A 23861-nucleotide genomic window follows, 5' to 3' on the forward strand; every position below is an offset into this window, starting at 1 on the left:
CCCGGGCTGTTTCAGTCCAAGAGAAGCAGGGGCAAAAGCCCCACACACGTCTTTCGGTTTCCATGTCCTCCCCCGCCACCAAGCCGTCTCAGCAAATGTCTTCCTGTTGCCCTTCTCCGGCTCAGAAGCTTTGCCTTTGCTGCAGAGGCTGGGAGGACAATCCTTCCTCCTGGTGGCCTCTGAATCCTGACGCATATGGCATCCCGACTGGCGCTCTGCAGAGGGCATCTCCTTGCAGCCCAGCCCTGTTTGTATTTGTCCTACACTCCTGGCAGAGGCAGAGGCATCTTTGTTTTTGTTTTAAACTGTATTTCTGTCCTCACTTCACCTTTTTCTTCCTTAGTTCCTGAAAATCCAACAATAACAACAAAAGCCCTTTGGTTGCTGAAGGTTTTTTTTTTAAAAATAAATAAATTTATTTATTTATTTATTTATCTTTGGCTGCGTTGGGTCTTTGTTGCTGCACGTGGGCTTTCTCTAGTTGCAGCGAGCGGGGGCTACTCTTCATTGCAGTGCGCAGGCTTCTCATTGCAGTGGCTTCTCCTGTTGCGGAGCACGGGCTCTAGGCGCGCGGGCTTCAGTAGCCGTGGCACGTTGGCTTCAGTAGTTGTGGCTCGCGGGCTCTAGAGCGCAGGCTTCAGTAGTTGTGGCGCACGGGCTTAGTTGCTCCGCGGCATGTGGGATCTTCCCGGACCAGGGCTCGAACCCGTGTCCCCTGCATTGGCAGGCGGATTCTTAACCACTGCGCCCCAGGGAAGCCCCTCCTGAAGGTGTTTTAAACCCCGGTCCTGATGACTGCCGTCATGAGGTTAGAATGACCAGGGCTGTGGAGTGTCCTAAGCTTGATTTCACAGCCTGACGAGAAAGCTTTGGGAAGGTAAAGCTTGCTGGGGTGCCAAGAGCTCCACAGATGGGCTCTGCCTCTGCGTCCGGCTCAGTCTGGGTCGACAGGGGGCCTGCAGCCAGAACAAGCCCTCCTCCTCCACCGGCCAGTTTCCCCTCTGCAGTCGTCTTAGGGGTTTGCGAGTATTGTTTTTCCTCCTCTGAGCACCTTGTCACTTCCTCGTGATCCCAGCCGGCTGGGAAGTTAGGTGTGGTTTGCTTTGGCCAGTGGAATGCGAGCTGAAGTGTTGAGGACTGCTTCCAGGCTTTTAAGCACTTGGGTGCAGATGGCCTTACCTCAAGACGGAGCCCCTTTCACCAGCCCAGGTTCCTAAGAGACTACAAAGAACAGGACATGCCTACCGCACTGACCTGCAGTGGCTAAGTGGTATGAGCAAGAAATAAACTTCTGCTGTTTCCTACTGCACCATGATCCAGCCTAGCCTCACTGAGAAAATCTCGGGACCCACTGATGTGAGGCTGGGCCGTTCCTTTGTGAGACTGGACTCTCCAGGGCCCCCCGCCTTGGGCTCTTGTCCTAAAACACCATTTCCACCAGGGGACTACGTGGCTTTTACACACCTGGCAAGGCAGTGCTTGAAAGCCAAAGCAAGTCCTTATCCAAGTTTCCAATCCTCCCAAACCCAGTTTTGCCCCAGCTTTAATTCTGCTCCAGGCGGGACTCACACCTGCACCTGCCTTGGCAGGCCTGCTTGCTGGGGGCCATCCTGAGACGTACAGAGTCTCTCCTACAGTGTGAAATTCAATGACAGCAGTGGAGTGCCCACCGTGTGCCAAACAGATTTCAGCAACAGGCAGAGACCCAGCCTCGCATCTGTCCTGGAGAATGCCAGAGTCAGCTGGGGGCGGCACCCACGAGAACCACCACTGTGAAAAACACGAGAGAATGGGAATTCCCTGGTGGTCCAGTGGTGAGGACTCCGCGGTCTCACTGCCGAGGGCCCGGGTTCGATCCCTGGATGGGGAACTAAGATCCCACAAGCTGCGCGAGGCGCGGCGAAAAAAAAAAAAGAACGTGAGAGAATGAAAGAAATTGTATGATGGTCATGTTCACGGGGGGACACGGTGGAAACACAGTCCCCAACCAGGGATCAGGAATCCTATTACCCACCTGTAGGGTTATTAGCCAGGACTGGGGTGTTGACTGGAATGACCATCCCATCCCCCCAGGCCTCCCTCTCCTAGAAATGATCTGTGGCATTCATTTGGTCCTCACCAGACACTGATCTCTCATCTCCCTATCTGTATGGTAAGAGGCCGAGGGCATCTTTGCAGGCCCCCCATGGATGGTCCCGCACACAATGGATGCTAACTGACTGGTCAAGGAGCTTTGCTCCTGAGGGGGTCAAACATTCAGACACCCCAGGATGACCTGCACTCCCCCTCACCTTGACCTGGGCTCCCTGCCTCTACTCTGCTGGCCTGGCCTAGAAGTGCCAGAGCCGCATCTTCACGTGCTTCATTTTCTGGACTCGGTCCAAAAAGCTGTTGGACACAGAGAAATTGTCACTCACTTTCTCAGCTTCCTCCTGAAGAGCGTATTTGTGTCAGAAAAACTATCAGAGAATGTAAATATTGCAGACACATGTACGAGTATAAACGACCTTTTTTCCTGGTTGTTCACTGCATATGCACTGAGATAGACATGCTGCCTCCCAGGGGCTCCATACTTCACTCCTCTGCAGGGTGTGGTGAGTTAGGGTGTCCACACGATGATGCGCCAGGCTGAGTGGACAGAGAGGCCCAGAGGAGGTGGCCGCAGCATGAGGCTGCAGTGTGTGCACAAGGCCAAACGTGAGGGGAGGTTGGAATCCAGCGCTCATAAGCGTGCTTGCCAAGGCCACCTTCCTCCACTGCCTGCTCACCGCACCAGGCAAATTCACACAGACACCTTCTAGGCTGGTGGGCTGGGCTCTGAGAACGGACGCACCCACTGAAATGGTTGCTAATTAGGAACCCCCAAGCTCTCTGAACCTCATTTTCCCTGTGATCCTGAAGAGCACAAGCCAGGCCTCTCCCCTGACTTTTCAGAAATGGTGAGGACCTGTCCATTTGGGCTGCTATAACAAAATACCAAAGACTGGGTGGCTTATAAACCACAGACGTTTCTCACAGTTCTGGAGGCTGGAAGTCCAAGATCAAGGTGTCAGCAGGATTGGTTTCTCCTGAGGCCTCTCTCCTTGGCTTGCAGATGGTCATCCTCTTGCTGTGTGCTTACGTAGTCTTTCCTCTGTCCATATGCATCCCTAGTGTCTTTTTTTGTGTGTCCAAATTTCTTTTCCTTATAAGGACACCAGTCAAATTGGATTACGAACTTAAGGAGATGAAGTTGACAAAGTATGGACTTTTGATGGTTTATTTTATGTGTCAACTTGACTGGACCATGGGGTGCCCATGTATTTGGCCGAACATTATTCTGGGTGTTTCTGTCCGGGTGTTTTTGGATGAGATAAACATTTAAAATGGTAGTGTAAGTAAAGCAGATTGCCCTTGTTAATGTGGGTAGGCCTCCCCAATCAGCTGAAGACCTGAATACAACAAAAAGGCTTACTCTCCCCCAGGTAAGAGAGAATTCCTCCTGCCTGACTGCCTCTGAACTGGGACATAGGTTTTTCCTGCCATCAGACTCAAACTGAAACACTGGCTCTTCCTGGGGCTTGAACCTGCTGGTCTTTGGAACTGGACCACTGGCTCTCCTGGGTCTCCAACTTGCCCACTCAACCTGTAGGTCTTGGAACTTGTCAGCTTCCATAACTGTGTGAGCCAATTCCTCATAATAAATCTCTCTGTACATAAGTAGCTATAGATATAGACAGATAATATAGACACAGAGATGCAGATGCAGATACAGCTGTAAATACACACATCCTATTGGTTCTGTTTCTCTGGAGAATCCTGACTAATACAGATTTTGGTGCCAGGAGCTTAAAGGTCTTATCTCCTAATACGGTCATATTCTGAGGTACTGGGTTAGGGCTTCAACGTATGCCTTTTAGGGGGACACAATGCAGGCATAAGAGGCAGGCCTCCCACGTCGGCCCACGTGGTCAGAGGAGCCCCGGCTCTGTACACCCACCTGCAGCTGCTCGCCCTCCGCCCCCGCACACTCCCCGGCCCCGCTGCAGGACAGCGGACACCTGCGTCACCTCAGCTGGGCCTCAGGAGATGGCCCTTCTCGATACAAACTGCTCCTCTCTACCAGCAGAGCCAGTGCTTGCTTCTGGTGGCCGGCTGTTCTTCGAGAATGGTGGCCCTAAAGTGGAAAGGCCCCAGGGCCGGCTCCCCGATTTTTCCCCCCAACGCCCACAGTTGTGCTGTCCTCCCAGCGCAGCTCCTGTGAGAGGCGCGCCAGCACTGCTGCTCTGGGAGCCCTCCCTGTGGGCACGGTATGAAGCAGCATCCAGTTCAGAGTCCCCTGGCTGAATGATTCTATCCCCCGTCCTTGGAGGCCAGCCGTGGCTTCCATTCCCAAAGGGCCTGAATTCATGTATTTAACCACACACTTGCCCCCCACCCTGTCCCCCAGTATGCCAGGGGCTGGGCAGCCCGCGTGGGTGGAAACAGCGGTGTCCCAGCTCCCAGAGGGCTTATGTGATGGTGCCAAGAGCCTCCCTGCCTCCAGCGTTTGCAGTTCCCTGATCGGTGGTTTGCTGGGTCTACAAGAGAATGAGGGCGAAAGAGAGACGGAGCTGAGACCTGAAAGTGAGGAGGACTCACCTGTGCACAAGGCAGGAGGGGCAGTGGGCAAAGCTGTCAAGAGTTTGGCCTTTTCTAGGTGGGAAAGCCCTTCAGGGTAACAAACTCTGCAACAGTGTGAATTCCCCAAAGCGTTGGGACATCTCGGTGACTTGAGTTCACCTCCACCCTCCACGTTAGTGCTCGTTATCTCCTAGACCCAGAAAACACATATTGCACAAAGCTGAAAGGTTGTTTAACACGCAGGAAGTGAAACCAGCTTTATCAGCTTAAAGCACAACCCTAAACCATCCATTCCCGGGCTCAGAGACTTTTCATAGCTCAGTATATCCCACGCCAAGTCAAGTTCCCTACCAGGCACTCAAGATCATCCAGAATTTGATGCTGGTTTACCTGCCCAGCCTCATTACCCACCACATCCCTTCACACCCGCTAACCTGGATGACCAGCCTTCATGTCCTCCAGGCCTTGGCTGCTCTCATCCCTCGACTGCGAAACCTCGCAGGCCTGCCTTCCATTCTCTGCCGAGTCTGCTACAAACCCCCCCCTCACCAGGTCCAGCTCAGATGTTACCACCTTCATGAAAACCCCCTTCCTCTGCACTCCTGTGCTGTCAAGTCCTCCCTCCTGACCCTTATTTGCCACTTATGTGGATGTCCTATTACGCCTACTAGAGATGGAAGCTCCTTGAAAATAGGTGTTGTCTAATATGTATAAAATGGATAACTAATAAGAACCTGCTGTATAAAAAAATAAATTAAATTAAAAAAAAACAGATGAGTTTCTCAAGCTTTTTCAGTCCATGATACCAAGCCAAGGCCCTTCCACAAACTTGGGCTCTATTAGATGACTTGCCAGAGACAGAATTATGAATTCCTGGTAATTACTAATGAAATCAGAAATGAAGTCCTTACCATTTGATTCAAGTCATTCCAATTCTGAAGACTAACACCAGTTATAAGAACAGATCAATGATATTCTGAAACTTTGTTTTTTTAAAAAAACAAAAACAAAAAAACCTCAGTTACTAGGAGAAAACTGATCCCCTTTAGCCATGCAAAGCATGAGAAACGACCTTAAGTCCTTGGTTCTCTGTCAACCTTACTGTTCTCGAGCACACCTAGCAGTCTTTGTTCATAGCAAAGCTTAGACTCTTTACTCACAATCTCTCTCTCACCTGTGGATCACACCTGAGTAGGAAAACTTTTGCACCTTTTGTTTAGGATAAAGCAATTCTGTGGTCTTTCTCCCTAGGGATTCCATTCAAAGTCTCATCTCCCTCCAGCTTCTATAGAGATTGCCTTACTGTCAGTAAAATCATTCAGCTTTTGCCCTGGGTTGATTATGTATCAAGGGCTATGTTTGATGATTCAGAGATAAAGGAGACATTGTCACTATCCTCATGTAGCTCACTACCTAATGAAAAGGACAGAAAAGTTAAACGTGTCACAGGTAAGCACAGGGTACTAAGGGGGCACATAGAAAGGGATCCAAACTGAGACTTAGAGAGACAGGAAGTATTCTGGAGAAAGGTGATGCCTAAAATAAATTCTAAAAAAAAAAAAAAAAAAAAATAGGTGTTGTGTCTTATCTTTGATATCTCCTACAACGATGCTCTATCAAGGTTTTACAAAAGAATGTCATTTTAAAAAGAAATAGCCTTCTGAGACACAATGTCTTATTCTAAAACCAAGATTGAAAGGACCCAAGTGGTCCATACCAGGATTCTTAGGTTGCAAGTAGCAGAAACTGAAACTAGCTCAAGCAATCTTAATTTATGGGTAGGTTACTTTGTATATTGGTTTCCGATGGCGGCTATAACAAATGACCACAAACATCATGGCATAAAACAACACAAATGTATCACCTTATAGTTTCTAGTTCAGAATTCCCACATTGGTTTCACTGGACTAAAATCAAGGTGTCAGCAGGGCTGTGTTCCCCCCTGGACACCCTAGGAGAGAATCTGTTTCCTTGCCTTTTCTAACTTCTACAGGCCGCCTGCACTCCTTGGCCCATGGCCTCTTCCTCCATCTTCAAAGCCAGCCGCACAGCATCTCTCTGACCCTGACCCACTCCTTCTGCCTCCGTGTGATGGTTAATTTTATGTCAACTTGACTGGCTAAGGGATGCCCAGATAACTGGTAAAACATTATTTTGGGTGTGTCTTGAGAGTGTTTCTGAAGGAGATTAGCATTTGAGCTGGTGAATTAAGTAAGATCACCCTCCCCAGTGCAGGTGGGAATCATCCATTTGTCAAAGGTTTGAATGGAACAAAAAGGCAGAGGAAGGATGAATTTGCGCTCTCTGCTTGAGCTGGGACATCTACCTTCTAACCTTGGACATCGGCACTCCTGGTTCTCGGGCTTTTGGACTCAGATCAAGACTTATACCATCAGCCCCCTGATTTTCAGGCCTTCAGACTTCAACTGAATGGTATCATTGGTTTTCCCCATTCTCCAGCTTGCAGAAGACAGCTGGTGGGACTTCTTGGCCTCCATAACCACTTGAGCTAATTCCTATACTAAATCTCCTCTCACATATATCTGTATCAGACCTATTGGGTCTGTTTCTCTGGCAAGTCCTAATACACTCCATCTTCCATTTGCTAAGATCTCAGTGACTACACTGGGCTCACCTGGATAATACTCTCTATTTTTAAGGTCAGTTGATAAGCAACCTTAATTCCCCTTTGCATTGTAACCTAACATATTCACAGGTTAGGACACCCTGGGGGATCAGGACAGCTTTGGGAGCCATTATTCTGCCTACCACACTCCAGGTGTTTCGTGGAGGTCTCAGCCAAGACTGTAGCTGGGCCTAGAGAACAGGAAGGGCCTGGAATCAGGAGGCAGCAGAGCAGAGACTGTCCCTCTGCCCCTTTCTGGGCATCTCTTTCATTCTCTTTCTGCAGACCTGCTCTATCCCCCAGTCCATTTGGCAAACACAGCCACGCCCCGGTTTTGACCCAGTTTCAGACACGAGAAGACTCATTTCTACATCTCTAGGGGAGATTCTGATTGGCTCAGCTTAGGTCAGGTAAACCCTGCTTCCTCTCTCCCATCATTAGGGTCAGTGAAGACAAATATGGCTGCCAGGTTCCCAGAGATGGGGGGCAGGGTGGTCGTCAGCTCAAGGGCTGAGCAGACACAACGTCAAAGTTTTAGGTGACCAAGTCATTCTGTGCCGAGGAAGGAGGAAAAGATAAGGAACAGTGAGCCCCAAGCAGACAAATGCCTGTCCTTTTTCTCTGACCTCATTAGCAAAGTCACCTGGTGGACACACTTCGATCACAAAGATAGGACTGGAGCAGCCCTAGGCTGCCCCTCATCAGGACCATTGTTTCTCGAGCTTTGCATTCTTTTGTATAATCCTCTCTGGTTTTTGTTTGCTTGTTTGTTTTCATGATTAAGACCTTGGAAAATCGTGTATAAACTACTTTTATAGACGAAATTTCAAAAGCACTAGAAAGCTGCTATTTAAAATAATCATTTTTATAAACAGCGCACGGCCTTGGATTTGTTTCATAGAGATTTCTACCCTAGGTTTTCCTAAAATGAAGCACATCTTTGTTGAATGCGGTACCTCACAGGCGGGGGGGGGGGGGGGGGGGGGGGGCACCTGTGGCGCCGGCAGTGGAGCTCTGTAGGCACTGGCTGTTGGCTCAGCGGGCTTCAGGCTGTCTCTTCAAGTGCCTGGGGCTCCAAGAAAGCAGCACTGGGCAGAAGTCACGGCATGTCCAGGAAGCTGAGCTCCGCCATGAAGGGGCAAACCAGAGACACAGTCCCAGAGCTTATGAGCTAGCGAGGAGGATTCATACAAAGAATATTCAATTACGATTCCATTAAGCACCTTGCGGGCGGAATAAAAAAGCAGGCGCTCTGACAACATTTAAAGGGGGGGGACCTGAGCAAGTCTGGACTCAGAATCACCTTGTCTGAGACTGACCTTTGAGCTGGGATCTGTAGGAAGGGCAAGTTTATGGCAGGGTTGAGGGACCACAGGGAGGAGTGTTCCAAGTAAAGGTAACTGGATGGGCATAGGGCTTGGGTGGGAGGACACTTGCCGAGTTCAAAGACATGAGAAGAAACCAGAGTGAGCTGGGGTGAAGTGGGCCAGGGCCAGACCACACGGGGCCTCCCAAGGCCTCGGGGAAATCACTGAAGGACTCTGAGAGCAATCTTTATTTGTATAAGATCTCTTTGGCTATAGTATAAGATTGCAGGGGTGTAAGAATATAAACGACATAGGACTCTCACCAGCTCAAATACTGGGCATGCCACCCCCCCTTGGGAGAAAACACTGAAGACAGGCCTTTTGAGTCACAAGAGGCAAGAATTGCCCTTGGGTCCCACCCCACCTACTGGAGGGCAGACAGACATCTCTGTGCTTCACATTTGCTCACCTTCTGAGTGATTCATTCATCAACAAGAGGGTGGGGTTAAGAGGCAGGCTCAAGACTTCTTTACCATAATCATTGCTCAGTTAATTACCTTCACCATCTGTGCTGGAAATGATCAAGATGACTTGTGTGTGATGACACCCAGAGATGCCCATTCTTCCTGGGTTGCCCTCTCCTGCCCTGCGTTACAGCTGGGGTATCGGGGTACAGGAGGCTGGGTTCTCAGGTGGGTGGACGCGCTGCTGCCAGGAGAGTGAGGTGGGGCGGGAGTGAGGGTGTGGGCAGATCCACGGAGACCACTCAGCGGTGCACGACAGCATTGATAGTGGGTCTGGGAGGAAAGCCAAGGGGCTGCAAGCTAAAAGTCTGGGCAAAGTTAGAAGGGCACTAGGATGAGACGGGAAACCTAGAGAAGCTAAGAGAGAAAAGGGCATATCCAGGAGGCCTAGATGAAAGGGAGGAAGGGGTTTCAGCTACAGAAAGAGAAATGGGCAACGTTTCTGAGCGGACTGCCTCAGCACTGTCAGACCTTTGGGGCATTAACCTTTTGTGCAAACAAAGATGCTGGCCAATTAATTGAGTGATTCTTCGCCACAAACATTTGGCGAGATGCCAGGTGTTCCGCCCTCGGGATACAAATATGAACAAGACAGTCCTAGTCCCTGAGTTTACAAAGTTTAAAGTGTCTCATGGAAAACAAACAGGCTATGACAAGACAGCATAATAAGGGCCAATACAGGGGTCAAAGAGCAGGGAAGGAGCACAGCGCGAAACCTACCACCACTTGGGGATCAAGATTTCTGGAAGCTGAAACCAGGTGGAGACCTGTGAGCCGAATACGAATTAGCCACATGAGGGCAGTGGGTGGGGAGAGGTTCCAGGCTGAGTTGCTGGCCTGAAAGCCTAAAGGTGACAAATAGGGCACATTCAAAGGTTGGGAGCGGGGAAAGACGAGAAGCCCCTGGGAGCCAAAGGCTGTGTCGTGAGGGGCTTGGCAACCACGGTCCCTTTGGGCTCTATCCTGCAGGCCACCCACAACTAGACCATAAACTCCACAGTAACCAGTGTCTCCATGGCAACCACACAATGCCTGTCCCCTAACAGGACCCAGTAAGTGATTATTAATGACTCAATGAAGGGATGGGGGGCAGTGGGGAGCGGTGAAGGGGTTTCCATACTTTTTAATGGTTCCTAAAAATTGAAATGCCTGTTAAATATACAAAGTCTTTTGTTTCACATTAGAGATAAATGACTAAACCTGCAATTGCTAGTCATGTTCTCACTCATACTAAAAGAGTCTCAAACTATAAACAAAACCAGACCTTCGTCTGTTTTGGGAAGGGGCCTGGGAAAGGGAGAAACGAGCTGGTGAAGTGGATGGGAAATCCTGATGACTTCACCTTTTTGCCCAGGGTTGGAATTTTCTTCCCTCTACTGAGAAAAAAAAAATTAAAAGCTGTGTGGGACTACTGGGCATATACCCTGAGAAAACCATAATTTAAAAAGAGTCATGTACTACAATGTTCACTGCAGCTCTATTTACAATAGCCAGGACATGGAAGCAACCTAAGTGTCCATCGACAGATGAATGGATAAAGAAGATGTGGCACATAAGTACAATGGAATATTACTCAGCCATAAAAAGAAACGAAATTGAGTTATTTGTAGTGAGGTGGATGGACCTAGACTCTGTCATACAGAGTGAAGTCAGAAAGAGAAAAACAAATACCATATGCTAACACATATATATGGAATCTAAAAAAAAAAAAAAAAAAAGTCATGAAGAACCTAGGGGCAAGACAGGAATAAAGACACAGACCTACTAGAGAATGGACTTGAGGATATGGGGAGGGGGAAGGGTAAGCTGTGACAAAGTGGGAGAGTGGCATGGACATACATACACTACCAAATGTAAAATAGATAGCTAGTGGGAAGCAGCCGCATAGCACAGGGAGATCAGCTCGGTGCTCTGTGACCACCTAGAGGGGTGGGATAGGGAGGGTGGGAGGGAGACGCAAGAGGGAGGAGATATGGGGATATATGTATATGTATAGCTGATTCAGTTTGTTATAAAGCAGAAACTAACACACCACTGTAAAGCAATTATACTCCAATAAAGATGGTAAAAAAAAAGAATATAACATTGAAATGTAATTATAATAATTTACAAAGGCATAAACATTTTTAAAGAAAATAAAATATTAACCATGGGGAAAAAAAAAAAGCTATGTGAGACAACACCTGACGAAGTTTTTGGTCTATTACTAAATTTCACTTCTCATAAGGGAGCTCTTCCACCCGGATAATTCAAGTAAGCCTTTTGCATTTGAAGATGATGTTATACTGATTATAATCTGTGTGGCTGAAAGGAGAGGATAATCACCTGAGACAGAGCTCCATGGGTCTCGTGTTTCTGTACATCTTGTGAGCAAGGAAGGCACTTACAGCCCTTCATTCCAGACTATCTTCTCAACGATGCTTGCAAAGCAAACAGCCTTAAAAAAGAGAGAGTGTTCTCCCCTGGAGCACAGGGCAGGCCTGCTTACTGTTCGTTATAAAGGATTTGCGTCTCCTAAGCTCAGGGTTCCTCTCCTATAACGCACCCCACTGCACGTACACTCTTTCATTTGGGCTCATATGTGTCACCTGCCTTGGGACTTGGAGGCAAAGGATCTGATACAAATATGCTGAAGCTTATCCTGTTCCCTGGGCCACGAGTAATCAAGTCTCCTGCAGCACCTATGACACTGGCAGGTTAATGCGTGGGCTGACAGGTGTGGTAAAGTCTCAGAGCCTTCGCAGACCTCGACACACCCTTCCTGGAAATGGTTTACCATCACACTGCAGCATTCTTGGTCATTCCTGATGAATTCACCTAAACAACGTAGATACTTACATCGCTGATTATAATACAATAACTGTTTTAAAAGACAATAAAATCTGTAAGTCTCTTTTATACACTTTCCCAACAGATTATCTTCTAAAGGGGCAGTAGGCCTCACGTAAGTGAATGACAAAAATCTAAAAAGAAAACAAAAAACCAAAAAACCGAACACAGTAGAAATAAGCTGGGAGAGAAACCATTTTTATAAGACATAAATAATTGTTTTTAATTCAGTATGTTCCATGATTAGCAGTGGATTCTGTCTGAAGTAAACCAGCACAATTAATACAATACAAGATGTTTTGTTCTGTTTTTAAAGGGACCACTAAACCAACATCTGTATCTCTGTATGGAACTGATTTTCAAAGGGACAGAAGTGGTCTTTGATCTTTCTGAACCACTTGTCTTCAAATTCTTTCGAAGACGCGATCACCAAGGCAGTCAGAGCTGCAGGGCCAACACACTTCACCTCTGTGTGAACCTCATCTCTTATTTTTTCTGGGACGATATCTTCGCCCATAACCTGCAGTAGGAGGGGGAAAAAAAAACAACAACCCTGTCCCAATAACAGGGGAAGCAGACACGGAATGAAGACCATGCTATTTATCAAGCGTAAAGGATTTCGTACAGAAGGATTTCTTTAGCAGCCAGGGGACAACTCTAACAATTTCAACATATCGAAAAGGTGTTTATTCAGAAGCAGTGATCCAAGACCACATTTGTACAACATCCCCTACTTCCAGTCTCATCTTTCTCTGAGTAAACAAATCACCAAAGCACTAGCATGGCAGCAGCACCATTCAAGCTACAGGGAGTGAGTCAACCTTCTTATATCATAGAGCATCTTCAGCTGACAAGAATGCACCACGAGTGATCCTCCCTCCTTGTAAAATTTGACAGAAAAGCAGAGTTTGCACAGAATGTAACTGCTGCTGTGTAGAGAGCACAGATTCCTTCTCTTAGAAGTTCTCCAAAGAAGTCAAAGGCAGCAAACAGTCGAGCAGCAAGTAGCTGAGTCCACACTTTCCTGATCCAGAGAGACTCCATCCCTCCAGAAAGGTTACCAAAGCAACCTCAGGGACTTAAGAGCATGCCCCGCACTCTGAAGGCACAATACTGCTCCCTACTGGTCAGATCCAGGTCCAGGTTCTGCGTTAGTTTCTCTTTGACAAGACACCCACCAAGTTAAGTTCGTAAGAAGCTTGCATCTGAACTCGCCAAGTGATCAGCCCACCTTTGGTAAGGACAGTGAACTAAAATTAAGTCCCAAAACATTTCCCACGATTCAGCATGAAAAGTTAGGGAGCCATTTGGCAGGGATGTTGTAGAGGGAATTTGTCACTTGGATTTGGACTAGATGGTCCCTAGGTTTCCTACAAACCCTGAGGTCCTATGTGTCCATGAATACTCAAATTATAATGGATTAGAAACCCACTCAAAGAACGGGTTCCAATGGCTTTAAATCTTCAAAGACTACTTATTGCTTGAGGCGAGAGCTGACGGGATGAACAGCAACTGTCAGGATTTATTAAGCCAGGTTATTTTCATCAATTCAAAGACAATTTTTGTTTTTGTATTTTAACATTTCTGAAATTAAGATGTATCTTATAACCACTGGTGTGTCACAGTGTAAAGAGCATCTTATTTTCTTTCAGTGGCACATCAAATAATTATGCCTCTTAACAACTGATGACTGCTTGGACTCAATGAAATACAGTATTTTAAAATCTGGGGTATAACACCAAAAGTGTTTTTTTTAATTTAAAAAAAAAAGAGAGAGAATTGAATAATAGTAATACTCAAACAATGCAATATTCCAAAAAGCGGGCTCGGCAGGTATATCACTCACAGGTGTCAAAAAATCTGCAGAAGTCTTTGGCCAAATAAAAATTTTGAACTTCTATATATCAAAAGTATCATAAACTTCAGAAAATACTGCAACATATAAAAGGTTAGTAAGCCTAGTGTAGAGAGAGCTCTTAAAATTAATAAGAAAAGCAGAAACATACAAATAACGAAGAAAAAGCATGACTAGGTATTTCACAAAATATAAATGGCCAATGAATGTGTGAAAAAATTGTTCATTTTATTAGTAATCAAATCAACAGTAGTATTAAAAAGCGCTATTTTTACCAATGAAAATACAGATTTTAAAAAGTAATAACATTAAGTTGTTCAATATAAAATTCTGGTTTTATGGTCAAAATGATTGAATATTGACAATTTCACATGGTTCAACCTAACACCTAGGTTTGGAGAAGGAAAATCAGTATTCTCATATGCTGCTGGAGGATATATAAACGGAACCAACCTTTCTTCTCTCTCTTTTTTTTTTTGGCCACACCGCATGACTTACAGGATCTTAGTTCCCCAACCAGGGACAAACCCGAGCCCTCAGCAGTGAAAGCGCAGAGTCCTAACAACTGGACTGCCAGGGAATTCCCAGAACCAATCTTTCTTAATGACAATTTGGAAACATGCTTCGAGGCTTTAAAATGTTCATATACTTTAACCCAGTGATTCTATTTCCAGTAATCTATTCTAAAACAAACACAAAAACTGATTTTTTTTTGCAAAGACTTATTAAAATCGGTACTGAATATATGTTAAATGTCCAATATAGGCCTTAAGTAAATAAATGATAGCTCATCAAAAGCTGTAACTGGACTACTATCCAGTCATTAAAAATTATGTACTCAAATAATATTTAAGGATACAGTGTCATGATCATACCACAATGTTAGGTAAAAATATTAGCCTATAAAATAAAATGCAGTTTGGCAGTTCCTCAAAAAGTTAAACACAGAATTACCAGACGACCCAGCAATTCCATTCTTAGGTAGATGCCCAAAAGAACTGAAATCAGGAACTCAAACAGATACTTGTATGCCAATGTCCATAACAGTATTATTCACAAAAGCCAAAAGGTAGAAACAATGCAAGTGCCCATCAACAGATGATGAATGGACAAACAGGATGTGGGGTGTGTGTGTGTATACACACACACACACACACACACACACACACACAATGGAATATTATTCAGCCATAAAAAGGAATGAAGTTCTGATACATATGGATGAACCTTGAAAACATTATGCTAAGTGAAAAAAGCCAAACATAAAAGGACAAATATTGTATGATTCCACTATTTGAAATATCTAGCACAGGCAAACTCATAGACACAAAAAGCAGATTAGAGGTTACCAGAGGTTGAGGTTGGGGTAGGGGTGGGGTGGGGAGAGGGAATGGGAATTATTGCTTAATGGTTAAAGTGTTTCTATTTGGAGTGATGAAAACGTTTTGGAAACAGTGCTGGTGGTTGCACAACACCGTGAATGTAACTAATGCCACTGAATTGTACACTAAACAACAATTAAGATGGCAAATTTTATGTTAGATATATTTTTTATCACCAAAAAAAAAAAAAGAGGGGGAAGGGGAACTGTTATAAAATTAAAGAGATGTAAGAGACAAAAGAATCAAACACAGTTATGTGGACCTTATATGGACCCTAATTCAAATAAAACAACTATAAAAAGAAAAACGTATGTAATTAAGAAATATTTAAGGATACAGGGGCTTCCCTGGTGGCGCAGTGGTTGAGAATCTGCCTGCCAATGCAGGGGACATGGGTTCGAGCTCTGGTCTGGGAAGATCCCACATGCCGCGGAGCAACTAGGCCCGTGAGCCACAACTACTGAGCCTGCGCGTCTGGAGCCTGTGCTCCGCAACAAGAGAGGCCGCGATAGTGAGAGGCCCGCGCACCGCGATGAAGAGAGGCCCCCGCTTGCCACAACTAGAGAAAGCCCTCACAGAAACGAAAACCCAACACAGCCAAAAATTAATTAATTAATTAAAAAAAAAAAAAAAGGATACAGGGTCATGCTCATGTCACAATGTTAAGTAAAAGTAACAGAGCACAAAATGAAATGCACATTATCATCCCAAAGAGGGCCCAGACATTTTTTTTAAAAAGCTATTTTAAACACAGGTATTTCCCATGCATTGTCCAGGCAGAGGACTACTATTCCAGTCACACATGGGGAAGAATATGAAGATGTTTAAGACATCTCGTAAGGATGTCTTACTTATAAGGAACTTAAAATCTAGCTGAAAAGATAAGACATTTTTAAATTTTGGGGGGGCCCCAAAGAGCTATCTATTCCAGCAATCACTCTGTCTGAGTTCAGGCAGAAATTGCCACAGACCAAGTTAAAAAAAAAACCTGACATTTGAATTTCTCTGCAACCATCAAAGTAGTAACAGGGTGGAGCAGAAAGAAAATGGACTTGGAGCTGGATGGGTTCCAAACTAGTTCTGCCACTTAAAATCTGACCTTAGGCAAGTCACAGCCTCTATGAGCCTCACTCCAGCTCCCCCCATCCCACAGGCTGTTCTGAGGATGAACAGGAGAAAAAACAGACAAAAGAGCCGCCCAAATGTCAAGTCACTCATTCATTCATTTATTCAGCACTCACAAATCAATTACGGGGCATTTCTGATGTTCAAGCAGGCAGGTACTAACAAGCACTGACAAGTAAACGAAACACAGCCCCTGCCTCACAGCACGCTACTGCTCAGAGAGGATGAAGAGGCTGCTTTCAGGGGTTAAGTGATCAAAAGGCATGTAAAGGAGGGAGACAGAAGTCCTTTAGAAGATGCAATTTGGCCCTGTTTTTTAAAAAATGGTCTCTGAGCCAGGAAAAATATCTATGATACTTTGTTTCACATAAACCCTAGAGAACACACTCACCTCTGCTATCAACAGCAAAGTGTCTTCTTTGAAGCTGAACCCTTTCATTTTAGCTTCAATTTCCTGCTGAGTCTTTAAGTTCCTCTCCAAAGCAAACGATGTTTGCTGAGATTGGGCAAGCTGAAGCAAAAGCCTGAAAAACAGAAAGTCCCAATGTGTAGGCTCACATAAAGGACAGCAGTGAGGACATGTTCATACATAGCACTGGAACTGGGCTGGATGTGAGTCCAACTCGGCTAAAGAGAAGGTCCTCACCTTCATTTGAATCCCTAAAGCTCCTACGCTCAACGAATTGCCCAACTTTACACTGGAGAGTTATCTTTTCTAAAATTCATAGACCAAAACTTCTCAAAGGAATCTTTAGAGAGCAAGCCTCAAAAGAGCTTCCTGTATAAGTCAAGTGATTGAAAGCACAAACAATTCAGAGTGAAAAGAATAAACCTCCCAATCAAAGGCTCCTCCCCAGAAGTGTCAGGATGTAGCTCTTTGAAGTCAGTGCTCTATGACCCTTCCATCTCCCTGAACCCAGGGCTACCTGACCTCAAGGACTAAACAGAATCTCTAGCACGCTTCAATTACCCGCAGCAGGGCCAAACCTTCGATGACCCTCTGATGACCACTTTGCAACCGGCTCGCCCCAATCTCCCCATCACGGTCATGACCTGGCCTCCTCTTGCTCTCCTCCCACGCCTCCTTCTCTTCATTGTTTTCTAAAATGCTGACTGCAGATTTCCCCAATTCCCCTCAGGCCTCACTGCTACATCCAGAAGCACTCAGCTCTCCTGTTCACTCATTTCCTGCCTTGAGAAATGCCCCACACACTACTCTAGGCATTGACGGATGTTGGTGAGCAAAACAGACAGGTTTCTGCCTCAAGGAATGGAAGGAGAGCAATCCCAAGTAAACAAGATCATCTCAGGCAGTGATGAAGGCTATGAAACAAAAACTCAAGACAGGGTGGACGAAGCGTCTACCTCAGATGGGGCAGTGATGGAAGGCTTTTTTGAGCTACCACTCAAGCTAAGACTCAAATGGTGAGGAGCCAGCCACAGGAACATGTCGGGGAAGAGGGCTTGGCCAGCGGAAGGGGGCCCTGACATAAGAACCAGCCTGACGAGTCTGAAAATCAGGAACATCTCTGTGGCCGGAACACAGCCAAGAAGAAAACAAACTGTAGTGAAAGAGGAGAAAAAGACAGGCAGGGCCAACTCACATAAGCCCTTGCAGGCCATGGAAAGAAACGTGGAGTTTACATAAGTGCAATGGGAAGCCGCTGGAGTTTTATAAAAGAACATGACCTCATTGGCCTTCACTCTGACTCTTCACATCACCTACCTGGCCTCTGGAGGCACTTACACACGTGGCCCCTTTATGTCCTTGCTTTCTCTCTCTTGCTCCTGAAGTTACTTGAAAATACTGCTTACCCTTGCTGCCTCCATTTCATGTTCATTCACCCTCAGTCCTCTGCAATCTGCCTTGTCACCGCATCGCTACTGGAACTGCCTTCTCAAAGGTCTCACAAGACCTCTCGCCTTCAAAGTTTCTTCTCACTCCATCTGATCGCTGATCTTCAACCTCTACCTCCCTTCTTCTGAGCTCAGCTCCCACTTCTGATGGAAAACTCCAGCTAGATTCCCACTCTCGATCCGCTCTGCTCTCCCGCCCTGTCCTGTCTCAGTGGAGGCACCACCATCCACCCTCACCCCCAAGGCAGACTCTTCAGGGTTGTCTGACTCCTCTGTCCTCCCCTCCCCACCCCGGCCTACCCACACATTCAGCTCGTCACCAAGTCCTGTCTGTTCCATCCTCAGTGCCATCCATTTCCCCTTTTGATTCTCACCGCACTGTGCTAGGTCAGGGCCTCGGCACCATCCACCGATTAGTCCACAGCCCCTTCCCTGGTGTCCCTGGATCCAAACTCCTTCCTCTAATACGTCCTCCTAGCCACCAGATCTCCCTCGAAATCAGAGCTCTTGTCACACCACTTAAACATTTAAATACTCTTCAGACCTTCGGCATAAGGACCAAACTCTTTAAGATGACATTTAACGCCTCGTGCTAATAAAAACAAAACAGCAGAAGTACAACATTTACCAAATGTTTACACACACTGCATACTACAATAAGTGCTTCAGATACTTTAAACCTCACAACTCCACCAAGTAGGCATTTCTCCCATTTCTCCATCTGTCAAGATGAGGAAACTGGAGATCGGAGAGGTGAAGTAATTTGTGCAAGGTTAGACGGTGAGCGAGCAAGCACGTAAGTCCAGGCTCATTCCCTCAATAACAACGATTTATTAGGTTCCTTAAACTGGGATCTGACTCCAAGGTCCTGCCTCATGCTCACGATGCTGTTCTGGTCTCGGGGTCCACAGCCTAGCTCTCGGGCTCCTGCCACCAAAGCTGCTCTCACTGCACCGGACCACATGACACCACCATGCTACGCCAGCCCTTCCACTCCTTGGGCCGTGCTTTCTCTCTCGCAAGATATCCTGGCAAGAACACAGGCTCTGGAGTCAAAGATCTGGGTCCAGATCCTGGCAGCACTTCACAGCTGCGCCACCTTGGGCATGATTCCAAATCAGCTCCCCAGTCTGTACACTGGGATCCCAACATCTACCCCAGAGAGTGGTGAGGGTTAAAATGAAATAATGTATACACAGCATCAAGTACACATTCATCTACACAACTGACAGATGTTCCCAGGAGCCCCATTCCCTCTGTGGAGGTCCTTCTTCCTGCCACTCTGCACAGGTCCCGGGTACTGGTCCCTGAAGGGTTCTCTGCCACTGACACACTGTTTAGCACCTGTGCTGCCGGTCACCGACTGCACATATGTTTTCCTCAATACGCTGAGTAGTGTAAGGAAAGGGACTTTTTTTGATGATCTTTATGATCCCAGGCCCCAGCAGGTGCCTGGAACCCAGCTGTCGTTCAATGCACTTCTGAATTAAAGTGATATAGGCAATGCTAAATAAACATCTGCTGAAGGAAGTTTAAAATCTGCCAAATAGATACCGATTTCAGTAAGACTCACTGTTAACATCAATATTTCTTGAATTCTTCAGAGTTTAAAAAAAATAAAAATAAAAAAACCAAAACCCAATGCTATGTTTTTTGGTATTATCTGAGACCTAAGAGAGTCTGTTTCTCTCATAAATTACAGAACTGGTCCAGTGTATTCTCCCCTTTCCCTAAACTCTTATACACTTTGGATCCAAAACCATGGGAGTCCCTGAACCATGGGAATTCCCTGTAGAATGAATTAAACGTTGTTTATTTGCATTATTAATAGTGATTTGAAAACACAAGCAGATTTCCTTCTTCGGTAGCTTTCTGTGGAATGTGAGTGAAAAATTCCTTGTTTAAAATATCGTTTCCCCTGTGTGCAAGCACAGGGCACTCTCCACACCTCCCCTCCCGGGAGCCTGTGCAGGCCGCCACTGCCAGGGTCCCATGATCCAGGGACAACTTCCCCGGGAGAAAGCACGGCGCGCCTCACGCTGGTGCAACGTCACGGTGGCCTCCGCCGCCACAGGCTCGCCCCGCATCCGTACCCCTCCCCGCTGCCCCCCCCGGCCTGAGTGAGCCAGAGCCCCCGAATCAGCTGCTCCTTTAACCCCGTCCTGTCTGAGCGAAGAACAGAGGCCTTCGGGCGACCTACACGCAGAGGCGGGTCCAAATCCGAAGCTGAACCCCAGGAGCTGTGCGAACAAAGAAGAGAAAGGGAAGTCTCTCCCAGCAGCCTCAGGAGCAGAGGATTAAATCTCCACAATCAACTTGATGTACCCTGCATCTCTGGAATACCTGAATCGACAACGAATCATCCCAAATTGAGGAGGTGGACTTTGGGAGCAACGATATATATATTTTTCCCTTTTTCTCTCTTTGTGAGTGTGTATGTGTATGCTTCTGTGTGTGATTTTGCCTGTATAGCTTTGCTTTTACCATTTGCCCTAGGGTTCTGTCTGTCCGTTTTTTGTTTTTTAATTACTTAAAAAAAATTTTTTTTAATAATTTATTTTTTATTTTAATAACTTTATTTTATTTTACTTTATTTTATTTTATTTTGTCTTCTTTCTTTCTTTCTTTCTTTTTTTCTCCCTTTTATTCTGAGCTGTGGGGATGACAGGCTCTTGGTGCTCCAGCCAGGCATCAGGGCTGTGTCTCTGAGGTGGGAGAGCCAAGTTCAGGACACTGGTCCACAAGAGACCTCCCAGCTCCACATAATATCAAACAGCGAAAATCTCCCAGAGATCTCCATCTCAACGCCAAGACCCAGCTCCACTCAACGACCAGCAAGCTACAGTGCAGGACACCCTATGCCAAACAACTAGCAAGACAGGAACACAATCCCACCCATTAGCAGAGAGGCTGCCTAAAATCATAATAAGGCCACAGACACCCCAAAACACCCAGCTGGATGCAGTCCTGCCCACCAGAAAGACAAGATCCAGCCTCATCCACCAGAAAACAGGCACTAGTCCCCTCCACCAGGAAGCCTACACAACCCACTGAACCAACCTTAGCCACTGGGGACAGACACCAAAAACAATGGGAACTACGAACCTGCAGCCTGCGAAAAGGAGACCACAAACACAGTAAGTTAAGCAAAATGAGAAGACAGAGAAACACACAGCAGATGAAGGAGCAAGGCAAAAAACCACCAGATCTAACAAATGAGGAGGAAATAGGCAGTCTACCTGAAAAATAATTCAGAATAATGATAGTAAAGATGATCCAAAATCTTGGAAAGAGAATGGAAAAATACAAGAAACGTTTAACAAGGACCTAGAAGAACTAAAGAGCAAACAAACAGTGATGAACAACACAATAAATGAAATTAAAAATTCTCTAGAAGGGATCAATAGCAGAATAACTGAGGCAGAAGAACGGATAAGTGACCTGGAAGATAAAATAGTGGAAATAACTACTGCAGAGCAGAATAAAGAAAAAAGAATGAAAAGAATTGAGGACAGTCTCAGAGACCTCTGGGACAACACTAAAAACACCAACATTCGAATTATAGGGGTCCCAGAAGAAGAAGAGAAAAAGAAAGGGACTGAGAAAATATTTGAAGAGATTACAGTTGAAAACTTCCCTAATATGGGAAAGGAAATAGTTAATCAAGTCCTGGAAGCACAGAGAGTCCCATACAGGATAAATCCAAGAAGAAACAGGCCAAAACACATTAATCAAACTAACAAAAATTAAATACAACGAAAAAATATTAAAAGCAGCAAGGGAAAAACAACAAATAACACACAAGAGAATCCCCATAAGGTTAACAGCTGATCTTTCAGCAGAAACTCTGCAAGCCAGAAGGGAGTGGCAGGACATATTTAAAGTGATGAAGGAGAAAAACCTACAACCAAGATTACTCTACCCAGCAAGGATCTCATTCAGATTTGACGAAGAAATTAAAACCTTTACAGACAAGCAAAAGCTAAGAGAATACAGCACCACCAAACCAGCTTTACAACAAACGCTAAAGGAACTTCTCTAGGCAGGAAACACAAGAGAAGGAAAAGACCTACAATAACAAACCCAAAACAATTAAGAAAATGGTCATAGGATCATACATATTAATAATTACCTTAAATGTAAATGGATTAAATGCTCCAACCAAAAGACATAGATTAGCTAAATGGACACAAAAATGAGACCCGTATATATGCTGTCTACAAGAGACCCACTTCAGACCCAGGGACACATACAGACTGAAAGTGAGGGGATGGAAAAAGATATTCCATGCAAATGGAAATCAAAAGAAAGTTGGACTAGCAATTCTCATATCAGACAAAATAGACTTTAAAACAAAGACTATTACAAAAGACAAAGAAGGACACTACATAATGATCAAGGGATCAATCCAAGAAGAAGATATAACAATTGTAAATATTTATGCACCCAACATAGGAGCACCTCAATACATAAGGCAAATACTAACAGCCATAAAAGGGGAAATCGACAGTAACACAATCATAGTAGGGAACTTTAACACCCCACTTTCACCAATGGACAGATCATCCAAAATGAAAATAAATAAGGAAACACAAGCTTTAAATGATACATTAAACAAGATGGACTTAATTGATATTTATAGGACATTCCATCCAAAAACAACAGAATACACATTCTTCTCAAGTGCTCATGGAACATTCTCCAGGATAGATCATATCTTGGGTCACAAATCAAGCCTTGGTAAATTTAAGGAAATTGAAATCGTTTCAAGTATCTTTTCTAACCACAACGCTATAAGACTAGGTATCAATTACAGGAAAAAATCTGTAAAAAAAATACAAACACAAGGGGCTTCCCTGGTGGCGCAGTGGTTGAAAGTCTGCCTGCTAATGCAGGGGACACGGGTTCGAGCCCTGGTCTGGGAAGATCCCACATGTCGCGGAGCAGCTGGGCCCGTGAGCCACAACTACTGAGCCTGCGCGTCTGGAACCTGTGCTCCGCAACAAGAGAGGCTGCGATAGTGAGGGACCCGCGCACCGCGATGAAGAGTGGCCCCCGCTTGCCACAACTAGAGAAAGCCCTCGCACAGAAACGAAGACCCAACACAGCCATAAATAAATAAATAAATAAATAAATTTAAATTAGCTGACATGGAGGCCTTTGGACTCTCTGTATTAAAAAAAAAAAAAATACAAACACATGGAGGCTAAACAATACACTTAATAACCAAGAGATCACTGAAGAAATCAAAGAGGAAATCAAAAAATACCTAGAAACAAATGACAATGAAAACACGACAACCCAAAACCTATGGGATGCAGCAAAAGCAGTTCTAAGAGGGAAGTTTATAGCAATACAATCCTACCTCAAGAAACAAGAAACATCTCATATAAACAACCTCACCTTACACCTAAAGCAATTAGAGAAAGAACAACAAAAAACCCCAAAGTTAGCAGAAGGAAAGAAATCATAAAGATCAGATCAGAAATAAATGAAAAAGAAATGAAGGAAATGATAGCAAACATCAATAAAACTAAAAGCTGGTTCTTTGAAAAGATAAACAAAATTGATAAACCATTAGCCAGACTCATCAAGAAAAAAAGGGAGAAGACTCAAATCAATACAACTAGAAATGAAAAAGGAGAAGTAACAACTGACACTGCAGAAATACAAAGGATCATGAGAGATTACTACAAGCAACTCTATGCCAATAAAATGGACAACCTGGAAGAAATGGACAGATTCTTAGAAATG

General features: G+C 45.4%; 1 protein-coding gene across 4 annotated transcripts in view; it reads right to left on the reverse strand.

The window, feature by feature from the left end:
* The window catches only part of C17H8orf76 (chromosome 17 C8orf76 homolog), a 42881-nt gene that overhangs the window by 6979 nt on the left and 12041 nt on the right, over positions 1-23861 (reverse strand). For 2 of the 4 annotated variants that reach the window (XR_009697635.1, XM_061171567.1), the window contains exon 5: positions 16642-16774. Coding sequence is in view for 3 of the 4 variants with exons in the window: in XM_061171567.1 (XP_061027550.1) it covers positions 16642-16774 (133 nt within the window). In the remaining variant the exon portion in view is untranslated. Of the gene's footprint in view, positions 1-12131; positions 12442-16641; positions 16775-23861 lie in introns of those variants that run through there. The other 2 variants (XM_061171565.1, XM_061171566.1) reach the window with 2 other exon arrangements.

The sequence above is a fragment of the Eubalaena glacialis genome, chromosome 17 (assembly GCF_028564815.1).
Source record: "Eubalaena glacialis isolate mEubGla1 chromosome 17, mEubGla1.1.hap2.+ XY, whole genome shotgun sequence".
In the NCBI taxonomy this organism is placed as follows: domain Eukaryota; kingdom Metazoa; phylum Chordata; class Mammalia; order Artiodactyla; family Balaenidae; genus Eubalaena; species Eubalaena glacialis.